Source organism: Struthio camelus, chromosome 23 (assembly GCF_040807025.1).
Source record: "Struthio camelus isolate bStrCam1 chromosome 23, bStrCam1.hap1, whole genome shotgun sequence".
NCBI lineage: Eukaryota > Metazoa > Chordata > Aves > Struthioniformes > Struthionidae > Struthio > Struthio camelus.
Genome location: NC_090964.1, coordinates 7,965,664 through 7,981,859, shown reverse-complemented (window position 1 = coordinate 7,981,859; position 16,196 = coordinate 7,965,664). Strand labels below are relative to the sequence as shown.

At 52.2% G+C, this 16,196-nt stretch overlaps 3 protein-coding genes across 10 annotated transcripts; 2 read left to right on the top strand and 1 right to left on the bottom strand.

Annotated features, from left to right (window-relative positions):
- Positions 1-131: 131 nt before the first annotated feature.
- On the bottom strand, positions 132-5,166 carry PPT1 (palmitoyl-protein thioesterase 1). Its single transcript, XM_068917349.1, has 9 exons — positions 5,028-5,166; positions 4,702-4,811; positions 3,748-3,875; positions 3,349-3,419; positions 2,421-2,523; positions 2,238-2,328; positions 1,629-1,727; positions 1,347-1,418; positions 132-870 (listed from the first exon to the last, which is right to left on the bottom strand). The coding sequence occupies exons 1-9, from the start codon at positions 5,131-5,133 to the stop codon at positions 748-750; spliced, it is 903 nt and encodes a 300-aa protein (XP_068773450.1). The 5' UTR covers positions 5,134-5,166; the 3' UTR covers positions 132-747.
- Positions 5,167-5,226: 60 nt separating this feature from the next.
- LOC104139847 (sodium-dependent phosphate transport protein 3-like) lies at positions 5,227-11,148 on the top strand. 7 transcript variants are annotated; one of them, XM_068917694.1, is made up of 13 exons: positions 5,227-5,436; positions 5,949-6,098; positions 6,470-6,642; positions 6,898-7,131; positions 7,209-7,296; positions 7,619-7,705; positions 8,146-8,264; positions 8,479-8,640; positions 8,839-8,971; positions 9,056-9,203; positions 9,557-9,647; positions 10,189-10,339; positions 10,449-10,711. In XM_068917694.1, the coding sequence occupies exons 2-12, from the start codon at positions 6,002-6,004 to the stop codon at positions 10,318-10,320; spliced, it is 1,464 nt and encodes a 487-aa protein (XP_068773795.1). In that variant the 5' UTR covers positions 5,227-5,436; positions 5,949-6,001; the 3' UTR covers positions 10,321-10,339; positions 10,449-10,711. The 7 variants fall into 7 exon arrangements, 6 of the variants coding, with proteins under 6 accessions (XP_068773795.1, XP_068773791.1, XP_068773792.1 ...); XR_011136042.1 differs by lacking the exon at positions 10,449-10,711 and adding an exon at positions 11,006-11,122 and having other exon boundaries at positions 5,261-5,441; positions 10,232-10,339; XM_068917692.1 differs by lacking the exon at positions 10,449-10,711 and adding an exon at positions 11,006-11,148 and having other exon boundaries at positions 5,261-5,441.
- Positions 11,149-11,833: 685 nt separating this feature from the next.
- RPL11 (ribosomal protein L11) lies at positions 11,834-15,603 on the top strand. Of its 2 annotated transcripts, none has more exons than XM_068917688.1 (6): positions 11,834-11,954; positions 12,315-12,465; positions 12,809-12,915; positions 13,314-13,445; positions 14,362-14,472; positions 15,533-15,603. In XM_068917688.1, exons 1-6 carry the CDS (start codon positions 11,949-11,951, stop codon positions 15,560-15,562), a joined length of 537 nt encoding a protein of 178 aa, XP_068773789.1. In that variant the 5' UTR covers positions 11,834-11,948; the 3' UTR covers positions 15,563-15,603. The 2 variants fall into 2 exon arrangements, with proteins under 2 accessions (XP_068773789.1, XP_068773790.1); XM_068917689.1 differs by having other exon boundaries at positions 11,946-12,030.
- Positions 15,604-16,196: the final 593 nt, after the last annotated feature.

The following is a 16,196-nucleotide window of genomic DNA, read 5'->3' as shown; positions in this document are numbered from 1 at the left end:
TTGCTGGATAACTCTGCTGGGATTGCTTTGAAGAGTACTTGCTCCATGCAGCAAAACTGAAGAGGAAGTGTAGACTTTCCCTTAACCCCCCTCACTGACTCAACCTGTCAGTAACTCTCAAATCTCACCCCTTTTTTAGTTGGTTAGAGGTAAAGTTTTTATTCATGTGAATTGCTGTACAAAAGTGCATAAAGTAAGCCTTTAGCCAAAAACTGTTAAAGATGTTAATACCCACTTAATCCAAAACCCTCCCTTTCCCCCTAGAATCACCTAAATTTGGCCCTTTTCCCTGCCTTGAAGTAGAGACTGTAATCTATCTTTCCTCTGCATACAGCTATGTAAGTCTACTTGCTGATCTCCTTCAGCAATGCAGCTTACTTAAACTAGTGATTTTGGTTAATAGTGCCATTGCTTCCTGAGAGGAACAGGTACCATGGGCTGTAAGCGTGACTTAAAACAAACATTTTGAGCAGCTCAGCCATTCTGCCATGATGGAGTGACTGGCACAACTGCAGCCTTACCAGGGCCTGCATAGGATTGGAGTGCTTTAGAGTTAGTTTAATTACGTTCAGAGGAATCTCAGTCTCCTACTGCAGTATAACAGGGGTGCCACCTCTGCATACTGTGGAACTGCTGAGCTAAAGCCCCCCTTCTGCTCCCCCAGATCCCTCACAGGCACAGTAGCAGCTGCATTAACTACAGTGACAGAGCCTCCACAGTACTCTCACGTGATGCCTCCTCCTAGGTTCACTGGAGGAAGGGGAGGATAGTGGTGTAAAACCACTCTTCTGAGAAGTGCAGGTGATCCCCTTTTACCCCCAGGAACACCAACTTTCCTGCTTTGTCCATTTGCTGCAGCCCCAGGCGATCCTGAAGAGAGAGAACCATTATGATAGCTTCACTGGGCCCTGCCATAGCCAAGCACTGCTAACAGCTGGTGAACCGGGCCCAGGAAGAGCCCCAGTGCTGTTGCAGCAGCAGTGGCTGGCAGGCTGCAGCAGGTTCCACCTCTGCTCTTAGTAAAAGTTTCTCATAGAGCAGAGAAAGCCAGTTTTGGATGGCTCTCATAACAAGGCTTTAGAAAGGAAGAGAGCTCATTATTCAAGGGCTCAAGGGAGTCTGGTTGCAGACCTGAGACCTTTACTGTGATTCCTACTGCCAGGCCAGGCCTACAGGGAAATGCCTTCCCAAACGGTTACTGGCAAGCAGAGCCCATGCTGCAGGAACAACAGGGCAGTGACAAGAGCAGAGCTGCTGGTTTTAGAGCTCCTGAAGTCCCTGACTTCAGGGCACTACCTTCTTTAGAGTGAAATAGTAGAAACCCCTCAGCACCTAGGAGAACGTACCTCTGTGTACAGCAATGTCTCCTTCAGCGGAATGGTCTCCTTGGCTTGACCACTTTTGTAAAACCCAAACCACTGTCAAAATAAAAACAAGGAAACAGTTACTAAAAGGCCCCCAGGAGAGAAACTGGATTATTCAGATAGATAGTGCACTGTCAGGCTTATGTTTGTTCTCAGCCTGCTCACCAAGTTCAAATTCTGCTATCAAAAGACAAACCAGAAGCGAGCAAGCAAATGAATAACCAGGACACTGGCCAAAGGCAGCACCCATCCCACCTGCCTCACCTCAGAGATTGGAGGGTCGACCATGGTATCATTGAGAAATTTCACCATCACAAACTTTTTCAGAGCCATTAGGTTTTTCTTGTATGTCTCATTGATGCCCTGGATGAAAGCGCAGAGAATAGATCTAAGACATTGGGGAGCCCCCCCAAGACAGGGTAAGAAACTGCCTGCTCTCAACTCATTCCATGCCCATGGGGGAAACCCTGGACTGCACTCGCTTTGGAGCCAGCAACACATATTTCTATCATCATCCTCCCTCTGCTGTGCTCATGTCACTCAGCCTCACCTCCAGGCTATAAAGGGGGGGGGGGGCTCTACCCTCCCTCCAGGGGGAAGGAGAGGATTTGGTGATGTGTGGATTGAGCATTGGGTGCACCATTACTTGGATCACTCTGAAGAAGCCTGGTGACACAGAAACTGCTCTGACACAGCACAAGTCTCATTCATAGGTCTATCAGTTAAAACGCTTGATACATTCCCGGGATGCAGGGCACAAATGCTCCCCTTCAAATACTAGCAAAGGTACTGCCAAGGAGAACTACAATGAAGGAACTCACTACTCAGGCTTATGCTCTGCTGCTGGTACTTATTTATCAGTCAGGTCCTTACCCTCTCTTGATTTATGTCAGCCAAAAAGATGCTGTTTTTCCTGTAGTCCTCCTCCTTCAAAGGGTCATGCCAATACTCTGCTTGTACCAAGCTGAAGAAGAGAGAAACCAAAGATCAGATGGGAAACCCAGAGCTTCCCACATGGGCCTGGCCCCATCTTTGCAGCCTGATGAATATACTCACTGCTCCTGAACAGCTTGCGTGTAGGCGCCCAGATCCAGCGTCTTTCGGATCCAGTCACAGATATGGGAGCTCTCACCAGGACAGCGTGGAAAGCCATAGACTCCTGGGGTATGGAGATGTATAACAACTCAGTGAGCCAAACGGAAACCTACTTAATCTCTCCATCCGGTAAAGAACCACCCTCTTACAAAGCAGTGGCAGGAATTATCCAGGGGATCAGGAAGCCTTTAATCCCGCAATCCCATTAGACAGCCCTTCTGCCCCTGGGCATTATTATTCACAAAGATAATGGATGGTGTTCTTGCACTGATCAGCAAGTGATACTGCTATGGAGAACAGGACAAGCAGAAGAGTCTCCAGCTCGCCTAGTCTGTTCCCAGAAGGTTTCAGGATGTTTTCCTACCAGTCTTCCCCACTGCACTACAAATAAATGGATTCAAGCCATGGAACTTCCCAGGAGAGAGTATTTGAAATTCATTGCCAGCCATTCTCCCAGATGCTTAACTGCACAGCTCCTAAATTACATTTCGCACTGCCTCTTTAACCTACTGTGAGAAGTACCTCCCTTCCCTGGGGGTTTTAGCTTTCCAAGTGCTGATGAAAAACATCCCTGAGACCCAGGAGGTAGTCAGAAACTTCCTCTCCAGAAACAACTCATCCAAGCTGCTTCCAAGGTGTATAAGAATTCTACCTGGACAAAAAGTCATCTGCTTACAAAGGTCCCTTCTCCCTGCCAGTTAAGCAAGACTAGCCCAGAAAATAATGTACTCAGCTAACTGGGCCAAAGCAGATCACCAGCTTCCAACGGTTTAACTCACAAGAAAGTCATCAATTTCAGGAAGAGGCCAAAATACTCATTCCTCCTGCCAAGGAGAGCCCTCCACCCTTCACCATGGTTAAGGGTTGTGATAGCTTAAGAGCACACTACCTTGGTGCTGCCCCCCAACGGAGATCAGATTGAACATGGGTGGAGAAGGACACCTCTGGGCCACTGCCCTCCTGTGGGGAAAGATAAAGGAGCTGAGTTAGCACAGCCAGGTCACGAACAGTGGTCCACATACAGCTCAGCTCTGCTGCTGCATGAGCTAAGGCATTTGGGAAACCTTTGCAAAGATAATTGAGCCCTCCTGAGGGAGGGGGGCTTCAGGCACTCAGGAAACCGCATCCTCCTTCTGTCTTCTTGCCTCCTTTGGAGCGCTCTTACATCCATGAAGGGGCTTAAGTCTTTGCCAGTTTACATCTGCTTAGTACTTTAAGAAGTTTTAAGTATCATAACCCAAAACCCACCAAAAAAATCGCTGGAAATGTAACAGAAGTGTAAACTTACAAGAACTGGCCTCCTTGGGAGAAGCCAATTGCATTGTAGCCTCCTTTCAGGTGAGGGTCCTTTGCAAGCTGGCTACACACCTCTCTCACTTGATCATTCACATTCATAAAGAAGCTGTTCTCCATATCCTGGTGAATTAGCCAGATTAAAAAGTACGACTTATGCCTTTACAATGGCTTAAGTTATTTCAAGCTCTACAAACAGAACACTAACAGCTCCGCTTTTGAAAGAGGACCTTAACTTTCATAACATAGCAGAGGTGAAATTCAAGTTTTGAGACTTCCCTTTATCATTCTTCCTGTTCTGCCTAACAAAACTCTCATACAGAACAGTGACATTTCCCCAGACATCTTAACCATATGAGTGCCTTTAGGATTTTTTTTTAAATACACACATATATATACACACATATAAACTTCATCCATATTTTCAGATCCCAGAAAACAATACACACTGCACATTATCCTGAGAGACTATTTAAAAAAATTCACTGTGGCTACATAGAACAGTCAAAAATACAAAGGTGCAGAAGAAGCTATATCTTTATTCTACTGACAATATATAGCAAGTGAGTGCTGACAAGTCAGAGGAATTGGTATTCACAAAAAGTGGCAGGGACAAAGCTCTACCTTAAAGAGTATGGTAGCTTATCACATGTCTTCATGTTATCTGGAGTGGTTAGAGAGTGCTAATCGGTGGATTTGCATAGCAATCCAATTTGGACTAGGGATTTGCTTTCTTCCCCGTTCTGTTCTGCAGGTATTAGCTAGACTTTATTGGTTTCTACCTGTCAGAGCTTTTTACTTCACAAAGAAGAAAATTAATAGGGACAGCTTATAGCAGTCCTCATGGAACCAAGTCAAGAACGGAGACCACAGTAATTACCGGGCCTTCAGATCTGCACAGCCATCAGCAACCTGCAAAGGCAGCCGTGTGCCAAGCAGAAAGGTTTACCTGGATCAGGTTGTCTCCAATCCTGAGAGAGAGAACATAAATCCCTGGTATTTTCGCCTCAACTATTTTCTTGATGTAGCCCATGCTTTGCGGATTGCAGCAACTGTCTCCTGCGAAGGGGAAGGTCGTTTACCACCGCGACGCCACGGCTTCAAGGACGTCCCCGCCGCCCGAGAGCTGCCCGGGCCGGGGCTCCGCGGACACCCGCGGCCCGAGGGGGCCCCGCAGCGGGGCGGGCGGCGTGCGCGGGCCGAGCCCGCCGAGCCCGCCACGCCTCCCACCCCACAGAGCCGGCCCGGGATCCGGATCCGGTGCGGACCCCTCACCCATGCCGTGCCAGATGACCAGCGGCACCGCGGCGGCCGCGCAACCCAGCGACACCAGCAGCGCCGCCGCCGCCGTCCTGAGCGCCGCCATCTTGAGTGAGCACATGACCCGCGCCCCGGGCGCGAGGGGCGGGGCTGCCGTCGGGGGGCGGGGCAGACTGCAAGGGGCGGGGCCTGAGCCTGGAGGGGGCGGGGCGAGCGGCGCGGGGCAGGCGGACCCGGGGACGGCTCGGGGCTGCTGGGGGGAGTCAGAGACGGAGCCGCGGACGGGGCCGGCCGCCCCTGGGATGGGCCCACCAGCTGGCAGGCTGGTTTAAGCCCCGGCGTCTGCTCCTCCCGGCTCAGGTTCCTAAAAGATCCCCAATTCTGCGACAAAGCACGTGGCAGCGTCCTGCTCCCGACTCCAGAGGCAAGGTGCCAAACCCGTGGTTACGTGGCCTGCCATTCGTGTGACCCCTGTCCATCCACGTCTGCTCCGCGGCCTCGTGGAGGGAGGGCAGCCCTCGTCCAGCGGCCGGTCCCGGGGAGGCTCCTCCGGGGGCTGGGAGTCACCTTGGGGGGACGGTGCAGGGGGAAGGGGCTTCGCTTGATGCGGCCCAGAGCAAGGACGGCGGGAGGCCCCCAGCACGGGAGGGAGCATCCCGCTGCGGGGAGAGACTCCATGGCCCTTGTCGTGATCGAGGGTTAAAAACCAAGGATGCGAATTAGACCGTCCCGGGAAGGTCTGAGGCTGCTGTAAATCAGCGTGCTCATAAAACGCTTGTGTCGTTTGCGCTGGCCGTGGAGGCGTCTGTGATTGCCAGCCCTGCTCTGCTCTCGCAGCGCCACTAATTGCACATTCGGAGGAAATGCCGGGGGTCAGTTTTGAGCGGTCCGGCTGCTCCCATGTTTACTGATGTCTGAAATTCGCTTTCCTGACAGCACAGGAAGTTGTCTTGAGGAGAAGCAGGCAGCAGCGTTGCTGGCAGGAGAGGATGCAGTGCCACGTTGACAGCATGCAGGCAGAGGACAGGCCGGAGGCAGAGCAGGACGAAGCCCCTCTGCTTGCTCAGCAGACATCCTTCAGGACAGGTAAATTCACTCCCCAGAGAGAAGCGGGGTGAAGTGAGGCCCTGAGCAGGGGCTGGCAGCCAAGAGCCTCTGACTTTGACATGCCCCCTTCATCTTCGGGCAATTCGCCTCACCTTCCTGCCCCTCTGTTTCTCCTTCTGAACAAATAGGCACACACAAAGTGCCAGCCCCGTGAAGGAGGAGGGAAGGGGCTTGTGGAAGGTATCAGGAGAGATATCTGGAGGGTATCTGGAAAGAGTGATGTGTTGCTGTAATTAGGTGACTGTCTGGGGCTTTCTTCCTACCTGGCGATGTAGATACGCACGAGTGGGTGAGAATTAACCTGCAGCTTCCCTGACCAGCTCTGGTTTGTGGGTGCTCTCCCTCTGCAGGGCTCTGCTCAGCTCGCTGGGGCCTGGCCCTTGTCCTGCACATGTCTCTCTTCATGGCGTACTTGCTCCGGGTCGGCCTCAGCATCACCATCGTCGCCATGACTAACAGCAGCAGCCCCCACAGCTCAGCCGGCATCACTCCCAACGGCTCCCACCGAGGATTTGCTAGGGGCGTAAGTGGAAGGCAGGCTAAGAAAACTGATAGCTCCATCCACCCTTGCGTTTTCATGCAGCATGGACTTGGAAGCAGCAAAAAAAAGCCTTGAGGCCAAGGCGGGGTGAGGGAGCAGAGAGGTCAGTTTGTTGTACTCAGGGCTGTGTTTCCTGGTTGCTTCTCCCCTTCTGGAGGAGTCTGTGCCTGGAAAATAGACATCTCCTGCCTGCGTTATACGCTCACCCCTCTGACAGCTGCTTTCTGCCTCCTCCAGGCCCCCGTGTACAGCTGGAGCACTGAGACTCAAGGGATCGTCCTCAGCTCCTTCTTCTATGGCTATGGCCTCACACAGGCGCTGGGTGGGTACTGCTCAGGGCGCTTCGGAGGGAAGCACGTCCTGGGCAGCGGGCTCCTGCTCGCCTCCGTGCTCACCCTCCTCGTGCCCCAAGCAGCGGACCTTGGCGTGAGCTTCCTCATCGGGCTGCAGGTGCTGCTGGGTTTGGCTGAGGTCAGTCTTGGCTCTGGGTGCTGCCAGTCTAGGAAACCTGCTCTGGTTATCTCCATGCTCCCTCCTGTCCCTTGCAGGGGGTGATATTTCCAGCTCAGTACACGCTCTGGGCAAAATGGGCCCCTCCGCTGGAACGCAGCAGGCTCATGAACGTTGCTGATGCGGGTAAGACATAGGGACTTTCCCTACCACCAATCCAGCAGGTCCAGGATGCTACCTCACCTGCTCCTTTCCAAGACAGTCCTTGTAGCAGCCTCAAATTCAAGGCTGTGAGTCCCTGGCAAAGTGTTAGTAGCGTTCAGCCCTTCTGCCTCTCCTTCTCCCATCCTGCATCTTCTCTGTCTCTTTGGCTCAGGTTGGGTGGGGGCAGGAGAGATCTCTCCCCACATCACTCGCTGTTGGTCACAGGATGTGCCAATTGCACACACAAAGGGTGCTTGGGTACCACAGTCCTATTGAAGCAACGTTTCTGGTTTTTGATCCCTAGGATGCACTTTTGGGACTTTCTGTGCTCTCCTTGTGGCTGGGATCATCAGTCAGAGTCTGGGATGGCCTTTTGTCTTCTATATCTTTGGTGAGTAATGGCCCATCACATCCCTCTGCTCCAACCCCACCGCAGGGTGTTTGCTGGCAGATCTCCCAAAGGATTCCCTCCTTCCTCACTAGCCCCACGCAGAGCTCTGGGCTCCTCTCTTACCCCCAGGCCAGGATGAAACCTTTTTTGCCAGGAGACTGTTAAGAGAATGTGCCTTTGCTGAACCTATTATGCTGTCAGCTCAGCCCCTTCCACTGTGAGCAATGGGTTCAGCTAAAGCGCAGCAGACCGTGACCTTTCCCAACTTCCTGCATTCTCCATCTCACTAGCATCAGCCTCTACCCCGCTGGCTCTCAGTTCTGCCACCTTTCACCCCTCGCCTTGTCCTGTCCCAGCCTGACAGTGCACGGGTTGAAGCCACCTACCTCCAGGATGAACATCCTAAGAGGAGCTGGCATTGATAGCCCTGCTCCCCACAGGCGGTGTTGGCTGTGCCTGGTGCGTCTGCTGGTTCCTCCTTGTGTACGAGGACCCGGCACATCATCCTTGGATTAGTGCCACGGAGCGGGAGTACATCGTGTTGTCGCTGGCTCACCAGGTATGCAAAATCCTTTAACCATGACTGATCACGCTGCAGACTCTGTGGCAAAGGGATTGCTCTTAGTGAGTTCGGCTGGGCTCCTTATACAGGTGCCAAAGCTAGTCCTAGTCCACTCAGCAATGGGTGGAGAGGCCAAGGAAAGAGGGGGCAGCCTGCCTAGGGGATGGGAGCCTAGAGAGGAGGCCACTGACCCATGGATTTTTCCTTCCAGGGCAGCTCTCATGGCCACTCCCTTCCACTTTTGGCCATGGCTAAATCACTGCCTCTCTGGGCGATTGCCATCGCCTGCTTCTGCACAGACTGGTTGTTCTACATGCTGCTGACCTCCATGCCCACGTTCATGAGCGAGGTCCTCCATTTCGACCTCAGAGAGGTGAGTGCCGCCCTGAGGCTGGTCCCTGCAGCAGGGATAGGACTTGATCCCTCTGTAGGATGGGGACATGGAGGTTCCTCAGGGACATGCCTTCTCGAGGGCTGTCAGCTCTGGGAGCAGGGGTGCTGCAGTCTCGGAGCCCTTGGCTCCGTTGCTTCAGGCCGCGGAAGTGACAGTGCCTTGTTCTCCGCTCTGCAGAACGGGCTCCTCTCTGCCCTGCCCTACATTGGGAATGGGCTGGGGCACATCCTGGCTGGGCTACTGGCTGATTTCCTCTTGGCCAGGCGGGTGTTTGGCACAGCAGCTGTCAGGAAGCTTTTCTCAGCACTGGGTAAGCACAAGATTTCATCTGCCATCTGGTCTTTCCAATGTGTTTGTGTGGCCCATAATAAAAAAGGCATCTCCTCCTCCCAAGGGATGCTGCTACCAGCCATCTGCCTGGTGGCTGTGCCTTACATTGGCTGCAGTTCCACGGCTGCCGTGGTCCTTCTAACGCTGGCTCTTACGATAATCAGCATGACAGGGGCAGGCATCAATATTAACCACATCGATATAGCCCCCAGGTAAGTGGGTCAGTCATCGCCTCCCTGGCTCTGCACCTTTCTTGTCCCTGATCCCAAAAGGTTTCCACTACTGTTGCTTCTCCTTTCCCTCATCCTCTGCAGCTGGTGGCATTGTAAGCTGAGGAGTAAAACAGAGGCCTAAAATCTGAGTGTTGCTCAGCAGGAAAGGCAGTGTTCATGCAAATGAGCTCATGGACTCTCTTTAAACAGATTTGAAGACCAGTTTGTTCTGGTTGAAAATCTCAGTCGGTTTGTTCCACTGCAGGGAAGGGACTGGCAGAACCTAGTCTTCTCTCTTCTTGTGGCAATTTCCTCTCTGCCTCACTCAGGAAATCTTTGCTTCCTCTCCCCAGATATGCAGGGTTCCTGCTGGGAATCACAAATACTTTTGGCATAGTTTCGGGAATTATTGCTCCTACTGCAGTCGGACTTCTCATCAGCCAGGTAATTTGGGGCCACAAACCACAAACATATCCCTGGAAGAAAACAGGCTCACTCTCAAAAACAGATCTTTTCTTTGCACTAAATCAAAAATTACTTCCAGCCAACTCCCCCTCCCCTCAGCTCCCTCTGCCGAGCCAACCCATGCCATGTAGCACCCAGCAAACTGGAGCTCTAAACCATTCTGAGGATACGTGGATGACTCAGAAAGCAGGAAGAGCACCACATGGGCCCCGTCTGCATGTACTTACAGATGGGGAGAGGCTGGAGGGAGTGGGGTGAGAAGGAAGCTCTGTGCCAGTGAGGAAGGCGTCCCTAATTCAGCCTAGCACACAATATTTCCAAAGATGCCCAAGGCAGGAAACGCATCTCCAAGTAGAGGGGGTCTGACATATGTCTAGAGCTGAGCAAAACTCTTCTGTAGTTGATACTAGTAGCAAGCAGAGGATGATGACAGACTAGTTAAGCACCTATGGTCTGAGTGGTGCTAGCTGAGATAAAGAGAAGGATGGTATTACCGTGATGTGTTCTTGGGCTCCCCCAGGATCGCCAGACTGGCTGGAGGAATGCCTTCTTTGTATCTGCAGCCCTCAACGTGTTTGGACTGATCTTCTACGTAGTCTTTGGCAGTGGGACCATCCAAGACTGGGCTAGAGAAGAGGCTGCTGTGCAGTAAGACCCAGCTGCAAGGGAAGGTACATAACAAGGGACTGGGCTGCAAATGAGCGCGGATCGGGCAGAAGTCCCCAGCCTCCCCCAGGGATGTGCCAGCCCTTTGACCCATGTTGCCTGCTGTACGTTTAGGCCTGCCCTCAGCCTTTTCCCACCAGAAGGAACACTGCAGCATGGACAGATCCTAAATGAGATCCACAGAGAGCTGGTCAAGTTGGCTGTGGGCCGAGCTCCGTAAGGAGCCTGCGGCTCTGTCTCTAGCAAAGCTGTTCTTAGATGAAGTAAATCAAGAAAGAAGTAGTAGAGTAACATTACTTTTTACTAGTGGCCTCTCACTCCCTCTGCATGGAAATTCCTAACAGTTTTTTTTTTTCTCAATGAGACAAGCTGATTTTTAATTCGTTCTTTGTCCCTTTGTAAAGGGCTTCTCAATGCAAGGAGCAAAAAAAAAAAAAAAAACAGTGAGGGCTATAGTGAGTTCATCCTAGCAGCCCTGAACAGGAAGGCAGGGATGGTGATGAGCAGAAAAAGCAGCGACTTGGGGTCATCATTACCCTGGCGAGAGCCTCATTGCTGGTGCTCAGCCCAGGGGTGTAAGATGGCCACTGAAAGAGATGTTTGTCCCCATAAAAGGGTGTGAATTCAGCTGCCCTCTTCCCAGAGCAGCTGCGTTAACATTTTGCTCCCAGCTAACAGGGCTGGGGCAGTAGGCTGGGACTCTTCCACCTTGCTCCAAATGAAGTCAAAATGGTGCAAAAAGAGGATCAAGAACCCAGGTGGAGATCTGAAACCCACAAAAGCTTCCCTGAAAGAGTGAAGTGAAATCGAAACAGTACGTCTCTCTGCCCGATTCAAGGAATCTGTGGGGGGGGGAGAGGGAGGTCTTGTGGCAGGTGCAGCCCAGGGCTTTTGGCCATGCTCTGAACTCGCACCTTCGGCTTCCCGAAGGCCATACCCGCGGGCAGGTGAAGGGCTCCAGGCTGCCACCGGCCGGGGCGCAGGGTTTGATGCGAGCCTGCCAGGGTGGGTACAGCGGAGGGCTCAGGGGCCGCGGCCTGGGTCAGTCGGTGCTGCGTGGGGAGAGTCGTGCAGCCCCGCCTGCCCCCCTGCGGGATTCAGCGTCTTCCCCTTGCTCTCAGCGAAAGAGCACAGCTGTTTTTGCTCTTGCTCCTTTCTCTCAGTTCCCCTTCGGGCTCCCCTGTGTCCTTGCCCGGATCATTGAAACGCTGCAACTCCAGCTCGCGGAGCGAAGCTGCGCGATCCCCCCACCGGCCCCACACGCTGGGCTGGTTAACTCTGCGAAAACCGGTCTCCGGCCCCAAAGCCACCCCTTCGCACAGCCAGAGCCTAGGTGGAGGGGAAAGGCTGGCTCCAGCCGGCTCGGGGGGCTCCGCGGCGCGGAGGGGCCGTGTCAGGCGGGGCTGGCGCCGTCCCCTCACGGACGCGCCCCCGTCGCCTCATGGCGCCCAGGCCGCCGCGTTGTCCTGGCAACGGGGGGGGGGGGAAACAGCGCCGCCCTCCGGCCGCGCGGGGGCAGCCGCGCGCGGGCAGCGCCGCTCCCGCCGCGCCCTGCCCGCGCCGCCCCATAAGCCCCCGCGGGGGCGCCGCCGCTTTCTTTTCCCCGCCTCCAACATGGCGGTGAGTGGTAGGATCTGTGGGCCGCGGCCTTGCTCCGCCGCCTCCATCCGCCGCCATCCGGCCTCGGCGGGGCTCGGTCGGAGCGGGGGTCTGGCGCGCGGGAGGGGGGAAGACCGGGCAAGGGTCTCCGTGGGGCGGGCAAGGGGGAGGGGGCGGCTGCGGGCCGCCATGACAGGCGGTGGCCCTGGTCGCCGCCGAGGCGCTGGCGGGGAGGCCCCGCGTCGTGGCCGTGGGGCGGCGGCAGCGGCGGCGGTGTGGGGGCTGCGCTGACTGCCCGGAGGAGCCGCGTCCGGCTGCCGGGGCGGCCCGGCTGGCCGCGCCCGCCCCCCCCCCGTCAGCCCCCGTGTGGTCTCTCCGCAGCAAGACCAAGGTGAGAAGGAGAACCCCATGCGCGAGTTGCGCATCCGCAAGCTCTGCCTCAACATCTGCGTGGGGGAGAGCGGGGACAGGCTCACCCGAGCGGCCAAAGTGCTGGAGCAGCTCACGGGCCAGACCCCCGTCTTCTCCAAAGGTGAGGGGTGGCTGCTGCTCTGTCTTCTGCTTTCCTGAGTGCTTGTGGTGTGAAATGACAGCCCGGCTCGCACGGAAGAGTCTCCCTGTCAGAGCCAGCGTGGGGAAATCTGCCCCTGGGCCTCCAGGGTTGTGGTTGTCTGAATGGGGCCTTAAATGGTGATCGCTTCTGTCAGTTCAGTTCTCTTTCTAGACTCAGGCTGCAGCTGTGCTCCCGTCCCTAAACAGAGAATGTGTGGTGGTCTTGTTTTTAAGTAGTTTCTTTAGTCTTCTAAAGTAAGTTCTGTGACCCTCAAGTGGGAACTCCTTGTGTCGTCTCTAAGTGTAATTATTGCTGCTTACAGCACGATATACCGTAAGATCCTTTGGAATCAGGAGAAATGAGAAGATTGCTGTTCACTGCACAGTTCGTGGGGCCAAAGCAGAGGAGATTCTGGAGAAGGGGTTGAAGGTGAGAATTTGGCTGGTCTGATTTTTTGTGGTTTATCTGCGAAATCTCAAAACGTAAACTGCGTTAACTGGAAAGTCATAACATGTGCTTTGAAATACTGCATGTGATCTAGTTGCTGGTCAGTCATGGGTGTTAACATTTGTGTCTGATCTATAGAGTGTTGTGTTTGCAGTCTGTAGCTGGTCGCTTCCTTGCTTATTTAAGAGCTAGTTGGTGTGGCTGCTGCTTTCTTTAGAGATTCTGTCTCTGCTGCTGTGGTTTCTAAGGCTGTGGGGTCAGAATCTGATGGCCGAAGACTTGTGTGTAAAGAACCTGTGGATCTGGAAGTTGGTAGCACATGCAGGACTTATTTGTTTTGCAGTCAATAATGAAATAATAACTGGCAACAAATATTTCAGGTGCGAGAATATGAGTTGAGGAAAAACAACTTCTCAGACACTGGGAACTTTGGCTTTGGAATCCAGGAGCACATTGATTTGGGAATTAAATACGATCCCAGTATTGGTATCTACGGCTTGGACTTTTACGTGGTGCGTATTCTCTGTCTCCCTGTGGTTACTGCTTTTGTGTGAAAGATACGGAAGGAGCCTAGAATGGTAACTCTGGCTCATGTTAACTTGCTGTCCAGTATTGGAAGCTGCAAAGATGTCAACAAAATCCAAGTCTAAACTGAGCTTCACAGGGCTGCTGCAAGAACCTTAATTTAGGACACCTCTCACAAAGCCTCGTTGGAAACAAATACTGTTGCTCCCTACTGCTGTTTCTGGGATAACACTGAGAGGAATCACGTGCTAGATTTTGGCCAACTTCTTCGGAAAGGAAGAAGTGAATGCAGGCTGAAGGCTGTCGAGTTCAGGCAGATCTAGAAACATGGAATTCAGGCTGGCTGATCCTTGTATCTGAAGTGGTGCATTGTGACTAAGCCTCTCTACTGCATGCATCAGAGCCTTTAATAAGCTATATTGATTGTATTATTAGTGCTCTGCTGGAATATTCAGAAGAGATGGTCATGGGATGTGCTGGTGGCTGGTGTGTTTGATCCTCTCCATTCTGCTGTGCCCCAAATCTAAATCTCTGAAATAAGAAGAAAGCTGTTTCATGCGTGCTAACAGTGCTGTTAAACATATGTTTTTTCTGGGGATCTGAGGCCTCTCGGGGAGAAATAGCGCATCTTCCAGGCTCATTTTGTTTCTCTGAGTCTGTGTACGTCGCAAGGTGTCCAGCCTAGGAGCTGACCCTGTCAGTTTACCTGGCTGTGCAAAAGTCGCATAGTTTTCAGTTTGCATTGAGGCCGTAGAAGGTATTGCTATGAAGTCTCATCTGTAACTCGGACAACAAGATTACCAGTGATCTGGAAACTCTAAACTTTCTTCCTGGAAAAGTGTTAAGTTTAAAACAAATAATTAATCAGAATGAAATAGTGCTGTTGATCTTCTCCCCTGCCAGGTGCTGGGCAGACCTGGCTTCAGTATCGCTGACAAGAAACGCAGGACTGGCAGCATTGGAGCCAAGCACAGAATCGGAAAGGAAGAAGCCATGCGTTGGTTCCAGCAGAAGGTAAAGTCCAACTTTATTCTTGTATCCCAAGAAATTGCTAGCAACCTTATCGACAAAGTGCTTCAGTGGCCTTGTTGATTCTTCTTGCAGAAAGACTAAAACAAGTTATTGAGCATGACACTGTAGTAGGCAGAAATAGTTGTTAACTATTGCTTAAAACAGATTTTGTACTGCTCTGGAGTAATGGAAGCTGCATTTGAACATGAGTACTGTTCGTGTCCCTTTGTGTGGTGTGAGCTTAAACTGCAGTTCTCGCAGGATAGCTAGAAGTATCAGCTCTTGTATGTGGTGGTTTTATTAACTTTTTAATCTCTGAAGAAGCCTTTACTTATGTAGGGAAAAGTACAGTGAAGCAGAAACTCTTAAACCCCGTCTCTCCCTTTTGCACACAACCCTGAAAGGTGACCCACAGTATAGGACCCTCCCATAGTTGCTCAGAGTGTTGCATGTTCCTGGATCACAAGCAAGTAAGCAGGGTTAGAGTTTTTGTCCTGTGGGGCTTCGGGCTCAGCTGGCAGGCTTGGAGGATGGAGCAGTCCAAGTAAAACCCATTCTTGGGTTCAGTGCTCCATACCTTTTCCTGACACAGACTGTATAATGAATGTGAGATGCCAAAACTTTGCTTGCAAATACTTGGAGCCTTTGTTTATCAGAGGTAGAAAGGGTAAGGAGTCCATCTGGCAGCTTTCTTGGCTACTCTGCCTAGATCTACATTGGTCATACCCTGCACAGCAAGGACTTAAGTCTGCTCCTGCTGAATGGCTTTTTTCCCCTAATCCCTGGTACTGCTCATTGTGACATAGCTTGTCTTCAAGGGCCATACCTTGGGGACTGTACAAGGGATGAGTATAATTCTGCTCAGATCAACCCGTGAAGGGAAGGGTCGTCTTGTCTCACTTGGCTGAGGAGTGGAGTTTAATGGCTATCTGAACCAAGCCCCCCTTTGAAATTAACAGTAAGGCAACTTTGGGGAGTACCACCGCGTGGTACTGCACTTTTACCTGACTGCTTTCTCACTTGGTGTTCTCTCTCTTTCTCTCTCTCTCTCTCTATCTCACAGTATGATGGCATCATCCTTCCAGGCAAATAATTCCTGTAATGAAAAAGGAAATAAAATTTTCTAACCCTGAACTGCTATTGTGAATTTTGTGGGGACTCCTGCCCTGGGAAGCTGCTGGGAACAAGGGTCACTCGCATTGAAAAGGCAGCAGAACCGCGTGGACTGTGATGCTGTGCAGTTGGAAGAGAAGGTGCTGTTCTCAAGGAGCAGGTGTTGGATTTAATGTGTAGTCTTCACTTTTGTATTGTCCAACAGTATAATTAAGCAGCAAAATTGTTACTAGAGTCAGTGGCTGGTCATAGAAAGAAAATATTTTTGGCCACTTGAGGTGCAGAACAATTTTCTGAGGGTTAAATTCCAGAGGAGGACAGAAGAGTTCAACATGCTTGTTCTGGTCTTCCCACAGCCCAAGCCTGCAGTCAGAAGGGTGGTCTGCTCTTAAAAGTGGAAGAGGGGTTCTGTATTTGTGAAAAACCTCAGGTGCCCTAAGACCCAGTGAAGTGTAAGTTCAATAGGAAAAACAGAAAGGAAATGGTGCACATACCTCCCTTTCAGAGATAAAGCACAGCAGTAGATTCAAAACGTGGCTGAGGGTTTTTGTCTAAATAAGCATGACAGAACTTGGTTAAAACGCCTGAGCCTGAATGACTAATGCATATGCTGC